The sequence below is a fragment of the Ochlerotatus camptorhynchus genome, unplaced genomic scaffold (genome assembly GCF_037179485.1).
Source record: "Ochlerotatus camptorhynchus isolate MF236.1 unplaced genomic scaffold, CSIRO-AGI_Acam_v1.1 ptg000284l, whole genome shotgun sequence".
In the NCBI taxonomy this organism is placed as follows: domain Eukaryota; kingdom Metazoa; phylum Arthropoda; class Insecta; order Diptera; family Culicidae; genus Ochlerotatus; species Ochlerotatus camptorhynchus.
Genome location: NW_027040773.1, coordinates 3720565 through 3743026, shown reverse-complemented (window position 1 = coordinate 3743026; position 22462 = coordinate 3720565). Strand labels below are relative to the sequence as shown.

Below are 22462 nucleotides of genomic sequence, written 5' to 3'. Positions count from 1 at the left end.
AGAAGACAGTCTCAAACACAAAATTTAAAAAATTGTATGGACCGTAGACATCTGCCAAGCGCTCCCACCCCCCTAAAGCGTCTACGTAGTTTATGAACAGCCCCTTAGTTAAATGCGTTTGGGAGATAGGAAAACTTTTGTGGAAAACTAGGAACTAGGAAAACTAGGAAAACTCAGAGTGGACCACTCTACGTGTTTTGCCGTTTTTCCCATTTTGAATCGCCTGATAAACAAGAAATATATTTAAAAACAATGAATTCATATAATTTTGATTGATTTACTTACCAATTTAATCAGAAATCTGAGATAATAGCACGATCGACCAACCGGAATTTTTTTTTGTCGCTCTTTTGATGATTCTCATTTGATAAGTGTCCAAAATAAGTTGGTTACATTTTTTTACGATCTTTTTTGGACACTTTTTATTTAATATTTTTTAAGTAAAATTTTAAGGTGAAATCTTTATAAACACGTGAAATACATCTTCCAAAGTCAGATAAACTGATTTGATAAAAAAAAATCATTGAATTGTATATTTTAGACCAAATTTAAAACAAGTACACTAACGCCGATTCCTCTTGACAAACGTCGAAACATGAAACTTTTTCGATAACATTTTCTAAAACTGCATAAATTGAGCAATTGTAAGCAATTTGAGGTGAACTAATGATCTTGAGACATAGCAAGTAATTGAAAGAATGTAATTACAACATCAACCCAGATGAATTTGAAGAAACTAGACAGTAAGCGAGGAAAATATATGAAAAGGGTCCAAAATATGTAGGGGTCCAATTCAAGTTGGTTACCCTACTCGCATGTTTGTCTTATTTGCAAAAGTGGCAATCACAGTTTAAGCTATGCGTTGTTTCGAATCGGTCATCCTCGTGACAGCTGCAAGTATTTTAAAAATCGATGTTTCACTATTAACGTTTGTTGCAGCGAAGCGGAACTGCAAAGGAATAAATTACTGAATGGAACACATATGCGATTACTTTTCATCATGGGACAAACTAACTTTATACAATTTTCATCAAAGTCTTCGATTTTATCACAGAATGTGTCAAAGTAGATGCCAATTGTTATTTTAAAATTGACGAAAACGCATATGGGACTGATGTGCGAATATAGGCAGTGTAAATAAAAGTCAAAAAACGAACACCACTCAGTGATTGAATGCACCCGTGGAGGGTTGTTACTATTTTTACTTTCGCGAGTATGTTAATGGATGAGGGATGCAAACGTATATCCTTGTTGTTGTTTTTTTTTCTGATACTATAAACCATTTTAACGCGAAGCTTACCACCAGCGGTGAAAATGTACATTTTAATGTTTCTAAAAATATTGGAAAATTATATAAAAAATCCAAGAAAATCAGTTTTTTCATAGAATCACAGAAAATTTACGTACAAGAACATTTTTTTCTCCATAGTGATGGTAAAATGGTAGATATAAAAGAACCACAAAACCAGACCTTATGACCTTGTTTTTTACACGTAATTTTTTATAAGAAGCACAGAAAAAAATCTGATTTTTTTTTTATTTTGGGTGTTTTTTCCAATATTTTTTAGAAAAATCAAACCGTGCCAAATTGTTTGTTTTATTTTCGCGGCGGTAAGCTTCGCGTTAAGCCGTCCTTTAAATCCATGGTCACTGTCGGAAGAGAATCTGTCAACACAATAGCATGCGATAATTTTGTTTATTATGTTTATATAAAAATACCCTAAGACACACCGATGTTGTAAAAGTCATTCTGCAACAACGGTTCAGTATTCGACAAATGCGCTTCAAACGGCTCTTGCTATAGGATGCAACCAGAAACAACCGGTGGTGATGCATCGATCTTCGTTGCAATGCTAGCAAGAGCAAACAACGATCGAGTTACCACTCGGTGTGTTGTTTCGCTAATTTATTTGTGCTGAGCGGGAACAGTTTTGCGGACTGCGCTCGAAATCTTCGACATTTTTTTTTTTAAGAATGAAGGCAAAATGTTAGTGCTGGGCAATAGCCTATCAAGTTTCAGTGATGGTTTGAGCAATTTAAGATACTTAACCTACATTATTACAAGGTGTTAAACGCACATACGTGGGTGGGATTATGGACGCCTGAGGCCTGTATGGGGGCACTGGTTGGTACCAAGGTTACAGGATGGTTTCAAGTGAAATGAATTAGCAAGTCACGCGCGCGCAGCTGTCACGAGGATGACCGATTCGAAAGAACGCATTCGAATTATATGAGGCAAGGATGTATTACAGTCGAAAGTTTACCCAAACTCAAACAGAAATTTCTTTACACACGATAGGACATTGACACCATGCCATGGCGGTTTTGACGTTGCGATTAGAGGAAGGAATCAAAACACCCACCAGTAGTATTAAAAATCAAGCAGGAAAAGACGAAGGAAACTCTCGTGTGAAGCTTAGAGTGCTCCCCGCCATCCCGTGCGATCGAGTTTAAATTACGAGATGCGAATTGTCTCTTTCGGTGTGTGGTAGAAGTGAAAAAAAAAAATCAAGTCAATTTTTCTTCAGCCTGATGGTTTTGCCATTGGTGGGTATGATCCGGCTTGCATCATCGATATTTTTAGAATTTTATTAAGAGATTGGCACCGCAACAACTCTATATGTACCACCCGAAGCTGGATATATAGTCTACTGCGATCATTTTCAATATGTATTTTCAGACGAATACGCATTTCCGTAGAATAAAAATACAAGTTCAGTCTGTCTGTTATTTTTGAAATAGGTTCCAAGAACCAGGATTTTAAACTGATTTTTTTTAAACCTCCATTGAGCCAAAAGTTGCGGAATAATATTTTGACCGGTTCACTCATTTCCGATGTGGGTCATTGAAAATGTCGGTTGTACCTTCAAAAAAAATATCCTATCTAATGATCGATTGCGAACGACACCAAAGATGTGCAGCTGTCGAGCCGCACTGTCTCCCCGCACTAGTCGGCACCGTTAGTTTTTGATTTATTTTCGCAAGCGCTAAAAATAAACCGAAGTGATGTTTACACCCCGTATTAATATTGACTCTCCTTCTTCTCCTCTACAGCTATGGCGGTCCACCACAATCCACAATTGGCAGCTCGGCACGGCGAATACAGGCACAGCTGCCGGCTGAACCACCGGCCTGCGTTCAAAACGCCATGATGCGTCGTGATAAGCAACCGTTCACATACACTCCCGGTGGTATTGACCTATCGCAGATCAAGTCTCCACGTATGGCCAAACGGATATCACGGAACGCGCAGTCGGAGGGTGTGAGTAATCAACCGAAGGTCTCCCCACTAGCACAGGTTGGTAATTTGAGCGATTCCATTTTGTTGATAGTGCAAAAGGCAACTGCACAAGTTGTGTACTAGCAGGTAGTTAGGCAAACGGTGGAATCACATGCGATTCGCCACTTGCTAACTATGCTAAAAACTAGAGCAGTTACCGTTGCTAAGATGACGCTAACATAACGTCCTGTCTCAGATTGTACGGGATCAACGCTAGGATGATAGACTATGAGGCAAAGGAATAATGCTGTCGAACGTGTTGATGTGTTGAGATTACACACAAAATAATTTATAAATTTTATATACCTACATCAAAATAGTGCATCAAGTGAGGCAGTTGGAGTTGTAGGGAACGCATCCGTTGAAGATGGTTCAATTGACTACTTTGTCAAGCAGTTTTGGCGTGACTTTCTACCAGCGATTTCACAAAACTGGTAGTTGGTTTCAATTTTTTATGAAACGCACAAATCTGGATCAACAATAGAAAAGGGCACATCAGCATTTGTAAACAAACCGTTCGGAAGCCCATTCCTCACAAATCGGAGGCTACCCACACAAACCAGCACCATCATCGTGTAGGTAGAAGTTTCGCCTATCCGATGATAGTGTTGGTTTGCGTGGGTGGCCTTCGCTTTGTGAGTAAAGGGCTTTGGAACGGTTTGTTTACAAATGCTGATGGGCCCTTTTCTATTGTTGATCCAGAAATGTTGGCTACTTTTCTCGAAGTTCTAGAAGAAAAAATCTCAAAATAATGTTTTATTTCAAAGTTCGAGTGGTAGTAAACGTCATTTTAACTGCTCGAATGAAGTGGTTAATTTCATCTGAACCCTTCTTAAGGTACGTTTAGACTATCTGATTTGTTGGTCTGATTCGAGCGGACTGCTCGATAATTTTGTCAGATGCGTTCACACTTTTTCGACAGGATGATTAGATTTGACGTTTGATTTGTCGAACGTAATAGACTTGTGTTTAATTTTGATTCGACTCATCCAGCAAAATAGCCGCAATTAAGGTGAAAATATGGATTTTTTTTTTCTAAAATTTCACGGATCAAAACACAAATCAAGCGTTCTTTAACGGTTCAATTAAAGAACCCTTGATTTGTGTTTTGATGGCATCTAGCAGCAACCCTCATAAAATGTGTATGGTTATTTTGCTTAACGACGTGACCAGGGTATCATCCAAACCATTTGTGGAATAGTTCAATCATTTGGGTTATCGTTAGGGTATGGTATTTTTTATTAGTGAAGGTAAAACGATTTCACTATTCAATAATGTCATGTGTATGGTTTGACTGATTTTTATTTTCCAGTGTGATTGACCGAAAGATGCCGCAATGGCTTGGATCATGGCATGGTCAACAAAACAGTGTTTATATAATACGAAGCATGTATTGTATAAGAATAAGCATGCCAGACAGCAGGTCTGAGAGCCTACATATAATTTTCTTAGAGCTTCAGAGAGGTTCGGCGATCTACTGTGAAATTTATTGAACTTGAGGGCAGTTCGTAGATCTTTAGAGCAGAAATACAGTACTTCAGGAAACTTTACAGAATTTGAAATAAATTTTTGGAACTTCAGAACAGTTCAGAGGGTAGATCGTAAATCTACTCAAAAATTAGCAGATGTTTAAATAAATTTTCAGAATTTTACTGCGGTTCTTGGATTTTGAGAGACATTTACAGAACTTCAAGTAAATCCGTTGATCTTTAGAGATATTTGCACAGCTTCAGAAAAATTAGTAAAACTTCAGAAAACTTCCTAAAACTTCCGGAAAGCTCAAACATTTCTAGATTCACTTTTAATTCTTAAGTAAATTGTGTAGATGTTCAGAGATATTTGCAGATATTCATTGAATCATGAAAATCTACAGAGAAAATTACAGAACTTTCGAGAAGTTCGTAAATTATTAGAAATTTTGTGAACATCAGAGATAATTGTTGATCTTCAAGGATCTTAAATCTTCAGGGATTCAGGAACTTTGTACATTTTCAGGAAAATTTGCAGAACTTCTTAAGAACACACAGAACTTCAAAGAAATCTGTAGAACTACCGAGAAATTTGCAGATCGTCAGGAAAGATTGTTGATCTTTAAAGAAATTTTACTGGAGAACAGAAACAAAATTACAGGGACGTCCGAATGTCTTCAAAGAATTATGCAGAATTGAATTGTTAACAGAAATTTTCAGAAGGAATCACGTAGATGTAGTGAGAACTTTTCCCACTAGCTTGTCTAAAGTTGGTATCGACATCCTGGCGAAGTTTTGAAATCCATTTTCATCTTCATATCGCAGCTCTTGAAGGACAAGATGAGCCAGATCCCTGCCGGTGTTCCTCCTGAGTAACCATTTCCTACTCCGCAAAGTTCACCTTCTCCTTCTCATTTTATTTAAAATAATAAAAGCAAATACGTCTGCCGAAACTAGAGCAATTTTTCGGTAATTCATGATGGAAGTATTTACTTTTGATTCCTGATACAGTTTTGTTTTGAATTCTATATTGACAGTTCTTTCGACATGTGCAAGCAGTGTGAACACCAGCAAACAGGGGGGTTCGACAAAGTGTGTCGAAAGTAAATTCGAGTAGATTTTTCATTATGGCGGCGGTCAAAATCAGACCAAGAAATCAGATAGTCTAAACGGACCTTTACCTCTCTTTCCTGCCACCACACAAGACATCCGTAGGCCAATAATGACCGTCAAACAGTTGTGTAAATCCATGTTATGTACATAGGTTGAAATCCCCAGGTTAATTACTAAAAAATATTGATTAAATGTGGCATTAACACTTAACACTACTTTACCCGATTATTCAAGACTTCATGTTCTCTGCTTGATAACAAATCCAAACTGTAAAATTTGAAGATGAGTCTTTCTTTGACTTCTTCAGAATTTCGTGAAATTCCTCGAGGTTTTCCAAACTTTTCTTGAATTTTCTTTACATTCTCTGAACAACTGTTAAGTAGCCTGAACTCTTCTGGGGTTCCCTAAATTTCCTGAAATTTCTACGACTATTTCTTAGGTTTCCCAATTTTAATAAAAGTTTCCAAGGGATCAAAATTCCTTAAACATTTTTAAGATCTCACAAATCTTCTGAAGAAACTTAAACTGTGACTCATTTGAGCTTTACTAACTTACCCTTAGCTTTCTTGAGGTTTCCTTAAACGTATCGAAGGAGTCTTCCTGACGATCACAAACATCTCTCAAATTCTTCTAAAAATCTCGGAAGTGATCACTGAATCTTTTTGATATTTCCCAAACTACAATAATGTTCCCTATGTTTCTCTGAATTTCACTGAATATCTCTGAAATTCACTGACATTCTTTGAAATTCAGGTTTTAATTTTTTTAAGTTTGCAAGTTCTCAGGAGTTCAATAAACTTCTCTGAACTTCTCTGAGAACTTCTAAGAGGACCACACAGAAAAAAGTTCTGAATTTTAACTGTCATGTCAAATCTCTTCTCGTTTAATTTTCAGCTATAGTTTACATAAACATCGAAATTGTGTCACGGAGATGAACTAGCCATAGGCTAAAAATCTCCTTAATAAAGAACTGAAAAAAAATCGAAATTGTTTACAAGGTTGTATACAATATTGCGGATATATGCGATATTGCACTTAAATTTACATGAAATATCGCGTAAAATTACGCCAATTCTAGCGTTTCTTTTTCTGTTCGGGACATAAAACCACTATGACCTATAATTTGATCTATTGTAGCACATCCCGTGTCCTTTTTTTTTACTCTGTTCAGGGCCTAACACCCCTGCGACCAGTAATTTGATCTATTATATTATAGTATATCCCGTGTCCTTAGTTTAGTGCATGTCGTATTACTCCATCACTATTGAGAAATGATGAAGTATTCGATTTTTTCACAGTTGTCATTCTTGCATTTATCACAAGGATCCGACTCTAATTGAAAGGTTCCGCTATTTATACCCTTCGGAGTGTCGAAACACCCTCCAAAGGCACGCCCCTTTGTCAGTCAAAATTGGATTTCTCAGCAACAAAATTAAGGAATGAAATCGATAATGACCATGCATCAGAACCCTAGTCTTAACCACTTCAAACCTAGGGAACAACGAATAGAAGATTAGGAATCACATAGATGAAGACTGACTTACTCATTTTTCCCTTTTTTCAAGATCATCCTCGGTGGACAAAGCCGAGTCATTTCACTATCAACAAGGCATAAAATGTAACAAGGACTAAGATGTGTTCCATGGATTAATGAAAAATCCTGTCCCCATAGTTTGATGTAGTCAGGACTAGGAAAAGGTTCTTAGATTGATGCATGTCGTATTACTCCATCACTCCATCAGTATTCGGTTTTGATACAGTTGTCATTCTTGTCTTCATCGCGAGGAATCGATTTATTTATACCCTTCAAAGAGCGAGAGCACTCTCCAAAGGCGCACCCCTTTGTCAGTCAAAATTTGATTCTTTAGTAACAAAAATAAGCAATGCCACCAATAATGACCATGCATCAAAACCCTAGTCTTAACCACTTCAAACTAGGGAACAACGAATTGAAGATTAGGAATCACATAGATGAAGACTTACTAACTCATTTTTTCCTTGTTCCAAATTCTTCCTCGGTGGACAAAGCCCAGTATTGTCACATGGTTAGAATATTTTATATATGTCAACCTGCACTGAATTGGCCATACAAATAATACTTTCCATATAACATTGGCTCGATTAGCAATCAGACAGGCGGACAGTTGTGTCCTACACTAGTTTTCTTTCAAATTCCCTTACAATTCTCACTTTTCCCTACGAATGCTGATTAGCCATTAATACTAAAGATTATGACAGGACCTCGGCAGTTGAATTAATCGTGATTTCTAATGCGTCAAAGGCATACTGCATACTGCATACGGCATTCGGCTGCGCAAACGCTACACCGTATGGCAAAACCACAACGACCGCACAACCAGACCGCAGCGTGTATGGGCGCATAAGAACCCACTGAGCTAACCACCGGTATCACACCTCAGCATCCCAGTGTTGACTAATTGTAATTTACAAACAATTATAATAACAGAACTCATCTTCTTCAACAACATTATTCCTTGATTATTATAGTCCATACTTTGACTCGCTAAACTCGAGACAGACCGTTTTTGGGTCACATATTCTAATACAAATTAATTATATATTTTGATAACATGCTGTTCTTATGTATAGAATAATAACACTAGCAGTAGTAGTAACAGTCCATCTGCAGTGTCACCTGCAGCAACGTTAGGAGCTGCCGCCATGGGTATGCCCTTCCAGGTGTTCCCCACAGGTCCACCAGCTCCTCCCCCTCCACCTCCGCCAAGTGCAGCCAAGAAGCCAACACAAATACAAACCAACGGTAACAGTGCACCTACTCCTCCTCCACCACCGCCACCACCGGCGCCTTCGGTTGAGAAAATGCCTCCGAAGCCACAAAGCTTCGAGCCTCCCCCAATGGGATGTAGGCCAGAGATCAAAATCCCACCGAACCCGATGTCAAATCTTCGCAAAGCTCCACGACCTCAACCGAAGAATGACTTCTGGATCGAGGAGTATCGAAACGAGAAGCGCAATGATATGGATAATCCTGTCCATCAGATGCCCGTCTACTACGCCAAAGAAGCAGACGAAGAAGGTAAAACAAGCGCATCCACATCTATGTGTACAGTGTCACTAATCCTCATTTTGCATACTTCCAGTCGCTAAGAATACTCAGAATCGCACAGATCAACTTACCGTTAGGAACGAATCACCTAAAAATCGTTCACCAAGCCCATCCAATCTAACTAAACCGCTCGAAAACGGTTCACGGGTGTCATCTATCAAGACACCTCCAGTCTATAGTCATAGTCCAGTTCCACCCAATCTCCCACCACCAATTACACCGACTAAAGTGTCACAACCATCATCAAATCTGTCCATCAACTCCTCAGTGACACCACAGCAAGACAAGGAACAGTCTCCCAAGTTACGACAATCGTCACCATCATCATCTACTCCATCATCGTCCGCTACCAACGAAACCCCTGTCAGCTCAAGCAACACTCCTACCAACACAAACGCCTCAACGGTAAAACCCCCTACACCACAAAAGCCAGCCCCACAAGCATTAGGTTCCCTTTACATACCACCACCTCATGAAGCATTTGCTAATAGCAAGCAGAGTCTACTCCATCAAACAAGCCCACCATGGATGTCATCACGACAAAACAGTGCTAAAGAACAGCCCGAATGGGTTCATAAAGATGACCCTGCTTACTTAGGACCCAAACAATCGGTGTCCAAGTCTAACAGTAACGAAACAGCTACTAAACCTCCGGAACCTATCGCTACAGCTCCACCAAGCCCACCGAAGCCTGCTCCAATACCACAGCAACAAATCCCACAATCCACCCCATCAGCAAGCAGACCACAGACAATCGAATTGTCCTCTCCCAATCTACCAGCAATTTCACAAACACACTACATACAGTTACAAAACCCGGTGGCGAAGGTCACGCCACCACCCATCGTACAGCAAGCACCACCGCTCACAATGCCGACAGCTCGGAGCTATCAACAGACACCGGTATACGTGCAGAATCAGGTATACTCTCCACAGCCGGCGACGTCCCAGAAGGTCAGTAGAACGCATAAAATGTCACATTTCTTGTAATAACCCTTCAACCTCAGCAGGAACGTATTATACCCATACAAATCGAGCAATCTCCGATCAAAACGCCGGCTTCAGCACCAAGTTTTGCACCACCCCCGTACTACAGTCCAGGACCACAATACAACAACGTTCAATCGCCGCTTACAGTCGGCTATCCAGGTCCACATAGTGGTAATGCTTTTATCTTACATCGCTCCACTTTCGACCAAACACACTTCTAAATCTCTTTTTCAGGTTTCACAACACCGACCGCGATGTTTAGCAATCCGAACCACTTTGTGAACCAGGGTTACAACAACATAACCTACCCTCCGACGTCCCCGCAGCACCCTATGTACCAACAGCATCATCAACACTATCCACAACCACCACCAGCTGCATTGCAACAACAACAACAACAGCAACTGCTACAACAACAACAACAGCAGCAACAACAACAACAACAACAGCAACAAATGATGCACCAACAGCGCATGCAACAACAGACTTCGACGCAGCAATCCGGTGGGGTGCGAATCATACCGATCAAGGTCGAAAACAATGACAACGGGACTATGGCCACGACCGTCCGTGGACCCTTATCACATACGCCAGCGATCATTCAAAGGTACGTCCATCGATTGTCCTAACACCATGCGCTCAGTTCCGCAGCTAATTGCTTCTATCCCAACCAGCACCAACAATTAACCAGGATCTTCTAATTCTGCACTTTCTTTTTCTTCTCTTCTTATTTGCAAATATTGCCCAATTACCGGTATACAGCGGTGATCATAGATATATCATACACGACATCCCACTAGAAGCAAAGCTTCGTTTTCTTAAAAATAGACTCAGGTATACCGACAACCAACGAGAAACATGCAAACGATTCTTGTTGTTTTCGCTGTACTTTTCGTTTCTTGTTCGTTGTTTTGTTTCCGCGTTCATTTTTCTAGCTGTTTACATTCTGCTCGTCGCATTTTTTTGACCGATTTTCGAGTTTTCAATAATCACCATTCGTGCAACTGCGCGACCGAAATTATCTATTCTTTCTATATATTGTAACGCCACTCGCCCACGCTCTCCAACGTACGCCTTTCATTCTTCATGCTAACCACTGCATTTTGTTCATCGAACTTCGGAGACATGGGCTAGTCTTGCCTGCGTCTGTTCATATGACATGTGTCAATCACGCACATGACCAATCATTAATCTCTTGCATCTTGTGCAAATTAACGTTGATCGACAAAAGCATGTCATTCGGTTTCAACAGTCGATAACCTATGAAATTCACCACGACCGTTTTGCAAGCCAGCTTTCAAACGATCAACCTTTCTTCGTATTTCTTTTGCAGTGACCCGCGAAGCAGTAACAATGCACAGGCCTGGAATGGAAGCAATGCGCCTAACCAGTCCCGTTCGTTCAGAGTGCTACAGCAAATCACCGACACTTTGGAAGATGCGGAATCTAGATCGAAACCGTCGACTCCAAAGCCGGCAGTCGAACAACAGCAACAACAATCCGGCAACGTCGAAGGAGCGGAAAGTCAACTACGCAGGATGCAGTTGACCCAAGATGACAAGGCACTTATGAATCGAGTCAAGAATCAAGGTAACTAGCACACAGTTCCCCCGTAGTTCTGACCGCGTGTTGTGTAGATAACCTGTTCATTCACCATTGTTTTTACACGTTACTGTATCGCCTGTAGTCGATGGAGAAGTATACCTCCATAACGAAGAAGATCCCCGCTATCGTGGTGCAGCAATACCTTCGAAGGCTTTCAGGTATTTGCAGAACATGACCGATGGCGGTCAGGCCGCGAACTCGAACAGTGCCGGTACGAATACACTTATCTACCCTCTGGTTGCGCTGGGTGTTTGTACAGTGGTTATTGCTTTTGTTATACTTTTTGCTTTCCTTACACAAGCTTCGTTGTATATACGTTTTTTGCTATACATGAAGATCGGCCTAACGAAGTCCTTTCGAGCGCTTCTGCATGGTTCGGGCAGCGATCCCATTCTTTGTAGTGTTGCATCAAATGGTGTGACCGATTTTGGCAATTCTCTTTGGTGATATTCTTATCTAGTGCGCTTGATTCGTTCTGTTAAATAAATCACACTTATACCGTTTTTGGTTTTAAACCTGGGTCAGGGTCGACCCTGGCTCTCAATAAACGAACGATCAGTATGATGGTGTTAGTGCATTCGTTCGAACTATCAGCTCAAAGTTAGAGTTAAAATCGGGAAAATCATAATCTATGACTGACAAATCTAGATAGAGCTGGAATTAGGGCGTAACAGCTTTTGTAAACAATGACTTCTATCGATGATTTCTAGGAACTCAAGGCACGCCCGCGCAGACTAACATAACCATCGGATAGGGGAAGTCTTTCCCTACCTGATGAGGATGTTGGTTTGCGTGGGCGAGCCTCAATAGAAGTCATTGTTTACAAAAACTGTTAGGCCCTAATTCCAGCTCTATCTAGAAATGTTTCCGCAGTTTACTTAAATGTATACACTTCCCCCCAAACCTTTTGATATCATTAGCGCACAATGTAAACATTTGATTTGTGTGTATTGGTGAACCCAGGTTGGATCTAAAAAAATTCGTCGAGTTTGCGTCAGACCCAGGACGGATCTGGATTCGGCCCCAACGAATAAAAAATCGTTTTGACAGCTCTTAGGGCGGATCTAGGGCGAAACCAAGTTCGAACTTGGAATAAACGAAAGCGACATTAGCAAATCATAACCCTTAGTCGAAATAAAATAAACAACACATTGCAATTGGATAGCACCTCCAATTACCTAGAAATTCATGAACTTTTCATAAACCACGTAGACAGTATTGATTACGTAGATAATTGCTTCCTAAACTGTATAGGATAGGTGTCCCAGTAATAGTGGAGTTACAGGAGTTACTAAATTGGGGTTTTGGTCCGAATAATGGTTATAACAATAAACATGTATTTATTTTGAATAATTTCACATATTTAAACTTTCAAATTAGCACACAAAATGACGAAAAACAATCAATGTTCCTTAAAACTTTTACCAACAATCAATACGAAACTAACGATTTTAAATTGGCTCACCACTTTAGTAGCCTATTGGTCCCAAGCAAACGATTAACGTACCCTATTCTAGTTGAAATTCTATTACTACACTATGTTTGTTTTGATTCGCTATGAAAGTTTGACAGATAACATCAGGGGTGTGTGGATTCATGCAGAACATGCAGGGGTGAGTGAAATAGCTTGGGACTGCTTGGGACCGTTGTTCTGGTACTGAGTGAGCCAAAAATAATAATGATTTTCTTCGGGACCCAGTGGTCTTAGAGTTACCTCTATGCTTTTACCATAGAGGTAACTCTAAGACCACTGGGTCCCGAAGAAAATCATTATTATTTTTGGCTCGATGACGATCGTCAAACAGCTGATGGTAGTAACCCTTTGTATATTCCTATCAATGTGCTCGTCGAAGCTCTCTCCATGACCATCCATCAAGTTGACGAAAGAAGTAAAAAGCAACTGGTGAATGTCGTCTTCGGTTGTGATCCATCACCGATCTTGTCATTCCCGACAATCACGACACTCATCTGTGCTCGTTTTGAAGCAGTTGCCGCTTTGCTTGTTTATGTGAGTTTGTTGGTGAGTGAGCCCAACAGCTTCCTTTTAATGTTGCCTGTTTTGTTTGTAACTCACACAGTCGCGCCTGCCGATACGAACTTGGAATGCGTAGGCATTGTTTTCATTTTCTTCTGTCGTTTCGCTTTTTCTCATGATCGTAAAGTCTTCACTGTTTTCGTTTTGTTTCTGAGCAGCGAACATTACTGGTGATTGTTGTTTGCCATGGCTCTACCTCTCACTGCGTGACAAAACGTTCTGTCAGCGATAATCGGTTGATGCGAAGACGAGTGTCACATGAGTTTCATGATATTTTGCATCACTGCATGGCCTAAACAAACCGGAACATTTTCCGGTAATATTTCTCGAACCAGTTGACCGATTCCAAAAATATTCAAAAGTGTTCTATGAGACCACTAAACATTTCATTTGGCGGTTGTTACGTCCAATTTGTTTCAGTTGCTGCCGAGAAACGCACACTAACATTTTCCGATCTCGGCGAGCTGAGCCGATTCGTATAAGAGACTTAGCCCTCAGGGCTTCGGACCGAAAGCCGGTTTTCCAATCGGTATGTATACCCTTTTTTGTAAGAAGGGTAAACACAAGATAATGAATCTGCAATGTACTAATTTTCCAGTAAAGTAGAGGAGCAAAGCCATAGTATTTAACTTTAATCAGGGACGCTTATCGCTACAAGTGAACTCTGGTCACGTCTTCCTTCCGTAGGAAAGTAAAGCCGTTGGTCTCGGCCCATGCGTTGATGGGTGCGATATCTACCCAGGTATGGAAGCCGCCTCGCTATTCATTCGATTGCCGTCAGTAGATGGCAATCGATGACCGCCGGTGATTGGCACTAGATTGCGGAACAGAGACCGACGTTTTATAAAGGAAAGAAGAAAAATTGAAAGGAAACTTCAAGATTCAAGTTTTTTTTTATTGCAAAATTCCATAAATTATCAGGTCTGGGAAAATTAGCTTTTGTTCACGAATTTTAAGACCGCAAAAATGTTAACCTTTCAGTACTCGCAACAACTTTTTTAACACGAGCACTCGCGCGATGTACTTTGCGCCGAGCTTTGTACAACACATGTGGGTTTCCGTTCCTTCTCAGAATATCTCGTGATCGTTACGGTTACTGTCTTCGGCAAAGTTGTTCAGTGGGTCAGGGCCTTTTGGTTGTTGGAAAGAAATTCAGATTTTTCTCACTACGCGGCACTAGCGTGCAAGTGAATTTCATGAAAATGCTATATCTTGGGATCTTGATCATATGGAAGGTTACTGTCATCGGCAAAGTTGTTTAGTAGGTCAATTTATTTTCAGTTGGTGGAAATAAGTTCAGAAAGTTCTCACTACGCGACGCTAATGTGCAAGTGAACTTCCTGAATATGCTATACATATCTTGGTGGGGTTCGTGGATTTTCCTATGTTCGTGGATTTTCATATGTTTCTAGAGGTGCATCGATTAGCTTGGGACCGAAGAGGGTACCAGCATAGAGGTAACTCTAAGACCAGAAGGTCCCGAAGAGACGTGCTCAACTTTTTGACTCAGCTCTGGTAGTACTAGAATTTCGACTAGAATGAGGTACGTTCATCGATGTACTTTAAACCGATATGCTAGTACAGTGCACAGTAGGCCAGAAATTAAATCTTTTTTTTTTCCTTGGATTTGTTTTCCGTCGATCTTGTTTTCCGCGCTGAGCACCAATGCTACCGACGCCAGGAAGGCAGCTCCCACACCTGGACCCTACCTATCGACCCATCAACTCATGAACCGGGGACCAACGGCTTTACTTCCCATCCGAAGAAAGGCGTGATCAGAGATGTTATGCCTCAGAACATCCCGGCGGCGTCGACTGGGATTGAACCCAGGCCTGCTAGGGTGAGAGGCAATCACGCTTACCACTACACCACGGGCGCCGCTGGAATTAAATCTAGCAGGACAAAAATAACAACGCTCTGGAATTGCATTCAATTGAGTTGACGCCTTGAGTGAAGTTTCATGGCTTAATTAGAACTACAATTAGGTGGATGAAAATAATTCAAGTTTTGACCGCAAAGATGGCGCACGGATACAAACTTTTTTTTATTTCACAGGATAGAGGTTTGCTGTTGAGCAAAGTTGTAGAACGTAAAGTTTTATGAAAAGCTGCCGAAGACAGCAACAGAATAATTTTGCTGTATTTGTTTCAATAAAATGATTGTAATACCGTGCCATTACTGACTAGGCTATCTGAGGAATTTAAGTGTGTAAGAAGGGTTAAATCTCACCATAGGTAGAGAGATTCAGGATTTCTTTGTATAATTTGCATGCATAAGTATTTTCTCAAATGTTCAATATTTGAGCTATAGATTTTATTGTTTATATTTTAACTAGTTCGTTTATTTACTAGGCTCAGTCGTGTGTGACACTTTGCGGAGCCAAAAATCAGTAATGTTTGAATTTACATTTTAAACAGCAGTAGTTCTAGGTTAGTATTGGGTTCCAATTACTCGTGGCGGGCTCTAGGTTAATGGGTAACAATTTCGATTGGAAGGAGCTAGGTAGGAAACTGGTTTCTGAAGCCTCCTTCATATACTACTCTCGGACGGTTGACCAAATCCTGGCTGGGCAGGGGCAAGTAGCACAGAAACTGGAGGATAATAAGCCTGAGACACAATGGTTGGAAACTGTTTGGATAGGAGGGGATGGTCACATAAAACTCTAACATCAGACAAACAAAGGAATTCGTTGTTATTTGTGGTTTGTCGAGGATATGGAACAATTTATAAGATATTTTTTTAAATCTCAATAGAACATATTAAATTGGATTTAGTCAATTGGGTCAGTTATTGACACGGTAATTCGATTCACATGAATCTGGGAACACCACAAATTGTTAGTGTAAGCTAGTTTAGATGCATGGATGTTGTAATTCTATAGCTTAGTATCTTCCATTTAATATTCGATTGTGTTGGCTAAGTCTGTATCGTACAGGTACCGATAATCCATTTATAATTTTATTTTGTTATATTTAAGCATTTGTTTATGTATTTATCTGTATGTATGTATTCCTGATTGAAGTTTTCGTTGTTTGCCCGCACTATTCAGTTTCTTATTTAAAGTCGATTATTTGCACAATTATGTATGTTGTGCAGTTGCACAATGCGAAATACCAATGATTTTGGCTCACATTGGCTTAGATGTACATATTGCTACGCTTATTACAGAGTTATTTAACAGTACCCATCAAAATCAAAATCCCACGAAGAAATGCTCTATTGAAGGCGCTCCAATTTTTCTTTTTAGGCTCATCGAACCGCACCAACCAAATGTTTGTGCAAAATCGCGGCAACGTCAGTGAGTCAGGTAAATTTCTAAACATGTTTCATACTATGGAGGTATTATGGAAAAATATTTGACCGAAGCGTTCTTCTCTACAGAGGATGACACGGCACAGCAATATGTTCCCCCCAGCGAGCAGAGGGTGGAAGAACCGAAGAAATACACCGGAAGTGCTATTCCGAGCCGATCATTCAAGATGCTACAGGCCATGACCCAATCGGACGCTCCTGGTAAGTGCGGACAGAGTACATGGTTTTCCCACATTTTATTCCAGCAATCGAGAATAAAATCTCACAACTTGTTCGTTTACATAGGATAACTTGTTTCATAAATTCCATCCTTTAGTCAACCCCAAAAATACATTCCAAACTTACATCAGCAACTGATGTGCACTTAGTTATGAATCATCTTTACACACACTTAACGATACTAGCAAACTTTACCCTATCAAAAACGAAATGTATTTTTTTGTAAATTAAGATTTGAGAATTCGGTTGATTTTTTTTTCTTTAATCAGTTTTACTCGAACAGGCATAAAATAAATAAATTTAGAATGCTATGGTTAGGAAGAATCTCAACAGGTAATGATTGATCAATTTAGCATTAGGCTTGTGTTGAAAGATTCCCAAGAATGTTATAGAGATTTATTGCTGTTTTGAAGTCAGTCTCCAATCACCATCTACAGTTTTGTTCCTAATACATTTCATTATTCGTTCACTCATCTCAATCAATTGGTGCATAGTTCCATAATCACGATGATTTTTTTTTCTTTCTCATTTATCGTTTCTTTCAACAGCCGATACAAATTCCTCTGACATTGAAGGTAATCAAAATTTACCATGCAACGGCGAGATTCGATATTCATCCTATCCTTACCCGCCTCAGCCCTACTATTGTTGCAATCCCAATTGGCACTATTACGATCCTAACAATCCTCAGTACTATCCTCATCCGTCGCCTCCTCCTCCTCCACCTCATCATGCACCCGGTTACTACTATCCTCCACCACAACCACCACCACCACCGCCACACGGTCATTACGATCGGGCTGCGTATTATGCCGGCTACATGTCACCACATCATTTCTACTATCCACAAGAACCATGCTCACCTTGCACACCCCCACCGTACTATCAGATAGGTCAACCGCAGGTCGCATACTGCGAGAATGCCGTTCCTGAATCACCATCGCACACCTACGTCATCACAACGCCGCCTCCACAACTCATCGTCACCCCCACGCACGAGTCCGACTCGGATGTTGAGTCTATTATGAGTGACTTCAACAATCAAGCAATTCCATTAACCCGCTCCCAAAGCAGTTTGCAACGTCTATCGGAACGCCTTGCCAACTTTAATTCTTCTCCGGAGAAGATTTTCCCCACCGATCCGGAACCCATGGTACGCTGTTCACCCAGCAGTCCATTGAATGAAAGGTACCGTACCTTTGAGGAAAGTACCTCTTCGGCACCTTCCTCTCAGTCTGAATGTTCAGACTCGGAAGAGGAAGGCCACACAAAGAAGGCACTGACTTCTGAAACCGCACAAACAGAGCCAACACAAAATGGTGCCGGTAATTGTGAAGAACACATGGAACACGAAGATGAGGAAAGTAGCGAAGAAAGCGAAGATGAAGCTACAGTAGGTTACGATAACAATCCACCGGAACATTTGCCCCATCAACTGAGTGTTATCTTCGAAGAAGAAAGCAATTATTCTGGTTCAGCCAATCCCAGCCGAAGGGCTAGCATTTGTAGCAATAGTTCCACATTGAGCGATTGTTCTTCTACATTGGCCAACGACTTGGACGACTATGACGATCAAGCTCAAGAAGGGGATGAAAAGAAACCCGATTGTGGTAATCATACGGACGATGACATTGATCGCTTGGACGAAGACGAATGTAGCTCGAATGATCAGTCTGAAGTATCGGTTAAGGTTACTTCAGCAGTGACTGTTGATGCCAAACAGCACGAGTCTGACAGCGGATCGGAATCGGACGACGAATCTACCGAAGACGAAGAGGAAGAAGAGGAGATCGACGGAGACGAAGAACAGAATGAAGACTCAAAAGATAATGGAGCAGACAAATCTACGCCTAAAACAGGTGGAACAGTTGTGGAATCAATGGCAAAGCATACTGAAGTAGTAGTAGTAGTAGCGGAAAGTGAAGAAGATGATAGCGAAGCTGAGGAAACCGAGACGGAATCGGAAGATGAAATTGGAACTGCGGACGACGCAGTACACACGGATGTAACTGTCACAATTACTATACCTTCCATGAGCAGTAAATCGAATGACTGCTCCAAAGAAAATAGCTCTATGTCTAAGAAAATTGAAGAACCAACACCCAGATTCACTGTAGACTATGAGGAAGATTCAAACGTGTCGGTTTCGGTTTCATTACCATTGAAGGTGAAATCAGAGACAAACTTTGAGCAAACGGAAAACATCAAGAAAATCGATGATACTGGAAAACAAAACGAAGAGCCGCAGAAAGAAGAAGATGATGATGAAGAAATAGACTTTTGGAGCCAGATCGGCGAAGATGACGATGTGAGTCGACCCAGCATTTCAAGGAACCTATGGAGCAGCCGAGAGGTTAGCGTCGATCGGGACGGCGAATGGAACCATGAACACGATGAAGAAAATAATGACGAAGGAGATACTGACTTTTGGAGTAGTGAGAATGGTCCTACCGAAGCGATCGACCTATGGAGGAAAGATCCCGTAGTAGAAACCTTCTTGGATCGACAGAAGAACGAAAACACAAATGATTCGATACACTTTTGGCAAAGCGAAAACGAAAGAATGTTTCACAGTTTATACAATAGCAAGCGAAGAAATCCTGACAACGATACCGGAAAAGATAGTGGACTTATGGATGAGAATAATAATACGAGTACCTGGGATAAAATAGGCCAAATGGCGGATACAGAACGCAAAGCCACAGACAAAACGACAGCAGACGAATGCGAAGCTGAGAAGGGAGTTCCATCACATGAATCGGAAGAAGAGACTGAAACAGAGAGCTCAGAAGAGGAAAGTGAGGACGATAGTGAAGAGTATGAAACTACCAACACCTCAAAGGAGGAATCGGATGCAGAAGAGGACGAAAAGAAGGAGGATAAGGTGAGCACACCCGCAGCGATTGGAGAACAGAAAACACCAGAAATTGTGTTGAAAAAAGCTCCTGTGGCGGAGAAAACCGACCACAAATGCAATGGAATCTTGGATGCGATCAAAACGATTGCCAAGGAGGACGACAAGAAGCTCTCCGTTCGCGATAGAATATCAATATTCGAGAATCAATCGTCTAGTCCTCTGCTAGAAGTACCGATGCGACAGAAGTCAAGCGACTCAAATAATCAGTTGAGAAATACTTCAATACATAAAATGTCTTGCGATGAATCCGAGGCGGAAGATGACTCCGGTGTGACGTCTGATATCAGTAAACAAATTTCAGAAGTGGACACCGATTCAGAATGTTTCCCGGAGATGCGCAAAATGACCCGTTACCAACGAGCAGCAACACATTCCAGATTGTTCAAGCTTTTGCAGGACGAAAGTAATAACGGCGATAGCGACGAAGAGGAAGCCGAAAGAATGGCATCGATTGATTATGTTGAAGAACAAGCTGCCAACGAAGAGCAAATCGCTCATTCATGCCACTCAAGTCTAAGCAAATATAAGGGATCGTCTTTTGACGATAGCTCCAGCACATCAAACACTGCCAACAATCGTAGAGATCGTCTGTCACTGCCAATAAGACATCAATCATCGTCGGGTATTGAAAGTATGTCTTCTTCGACCTCATCGGCATCTCCTGTATCAGGAGTTACGAATGAAAAACTCGCCGAAGAACTAGTACAAAGTTTGCTAATGAAGAAAAAGGGCAGACTGTTCCGCAACTTGCCACTAGACAAGCTCCATGCGGCAGCGATGAAAATTTTACAAGAGGACTTGGAATCTAATGGCACTCTGAGCTCTACCGAGGATAACATTCTAACCGTAGATTCTACACCGGCCTTAACTCCACAGGAATTTAAATCGGAATATCAAAACTCCTATGCCGATTACTACGACACGTGGAATGAAACGAATGGTAAGAGCTCGCCTTTAGATTGCAGCCATCCAGAGGCTTTGTCATCGAAAGCCTTCCGTAGCCTGCACGATGCTGCAAGTCCAGTAGCCCGGAGGTCAAGCAGTTGGTCAGCGCGATGCCCCCGAGTGCTGAGTAACAAAAGTATATCCCGACTCGCCGAAGTGCGAGAATCCGATGCCTCCGAATCCAGTGCTTACCCCCGATCACGTCCTTTATCACGAGCATCCAATCAGTCTCCCTTTCCCAATTTTTCCGGGCTTATAGAGGAAAACCCGTCCAGTTCGAGGAGTTCATTCAAGCAATCCAAATTCAGTAATTTATGAACTGGTAGAAGCACTAGTTAAGAGATCGACATATAAGTCATATAAGTTCGGTGACTTGGAACTCATCACCGCAACGAATGTTCTCGTGTTGTTAGTAAAATTGCGTTGAAGCATTGTATTGAGCGTTTAGCGAACTGTATATTTATGAGAAAAGTTCAGACCAAATGGTAGCAGAAAGCATTCATAACAAAAGCATATCATCAAGATTTCAGAGAAACAGGTATCTTCAAAATTACTTTGTTTTGTTTTATTGATTGGCTGTAATCTCATCTCACATCTATGTTTTAATCGACATCCATCAGGTAGTATTTAAAGTAATATTTTGGAGAGAAGTCATGGAACAACCAACGTTTCAACGAACTTTTATTGATATACTCGGACAGATTAGTTCTGCGCTAAGAGTAGCATACAAATTGGAAAATGAATGTATCTTCTTCTTTTTCGAGCACGTTAATAGATAAAATAAGCACTTTTACAGCCATCATGTAAAATTAAATTGATTAACGGTAGAAAAAAAAATATTACATTAAATACTACTTTCTCTGCAACAAAGGTAAATTTAGATTGTTTCAAACCCAAAAACCTACAACTAAATTCATCTTTGTTGTATGACTTGTTCTTCTGTTTGAAAAGCACCACGAGACTAGTTTTTAAAGCTTTATTTTGTATTTTGTGATTTTTTTTTTGAATAGCATTGAACAAACCGTTGACTACACTAGCTGTAAATGTATGTTATTAAACACAACAACACTCAGTAGTGCTTAAAATTGATAACCAAAATTAATAATAAAAATAAAACAACAAAATGCAATAGAAATCCGTTAAAAAAAAACACGAAAAGAGTAAACTCCACCTTTGGCGTAAAGTTCTGCAAAAAAAGAAGAAGAACATACTTTCAACAAAAGTTTGCACTTGAAACAAGAAACTTTTCCCGATAAAGTAAGGCGCAGCGTTCATTCACTTCTTGTAATTGAATTTCTTTCTACCTTGCATATTCAACACAAGAGAGACATATGTTAAATTGATTTAATCATTAGCTAAATTTGAATCACTTTTTCGGTCAATTTTCAAACAAAACTTTGAGTAAATCCAAGATTCAGTTTTATGTTATTTCAATCGAATATAATCGAGAATATCCAGAAAAGCCTCATGCTGACAGTATTTCTTATTC

General features: G+C 40.5%; 1 protein-coding gene across 6 annotated transcripts in view; it reads left to right on the top strand.

Annotated features, from left to right (window-relative positions):
- LOC135706530 (uncharacterized) overlaps positions 1 to 22462 on the top strand; it is a 96866-nt gene that overhangs the window by 66445 nt on the left and 7959 nt on the right. For 3 of the 6 annotated variants that reach the window (XM_065228149.1, XM_065228146.1, XM_065228145.1), the window contains exons 2-11: positions 3055 to 3298; positions 8473 to 8920; positions 8985 to 9904; positions 9958 to 10111; positions 10175 to 10547; positions 11274 to 11530; positions 11628 to 11756; positions 16828 to 16887; positions 16962 to 17093; positions 17660 to 21511. In XM_065228149.1, coding sequence (XP_065084221.1) covers positions 3055 to 3298; positions 8473 to 8920; positions 8985 to 9904; positions 9958 to 10111; positions 10175 to 10547; positions 11274 to 11530; positions 11628 to 11756; positions 16828 to 16887; positions 16962 to 17093; positions 17660 to 21291 — 6349 coding nt within the window. In that variant the 3' untranslated portion in view covers positions 21292 to 21511. The remainder of the gene's footprint in view (positions 1 to 3054; positions 3299 to 8472; positions 8921 to 8984; positions 9905 to 9957; positions 10112 to 10174; positions 10548 to 11273; positions 11531 to 11627; positions 11757 to 16827; positions 16888 to 16961; positions 17094 to 17659; positions 21512 to 22462) is intronic. The other 3 variants (XM_065228147.1, XM_065228151.1, XM_065228148.1) reach the window with 3 other exon arrangements.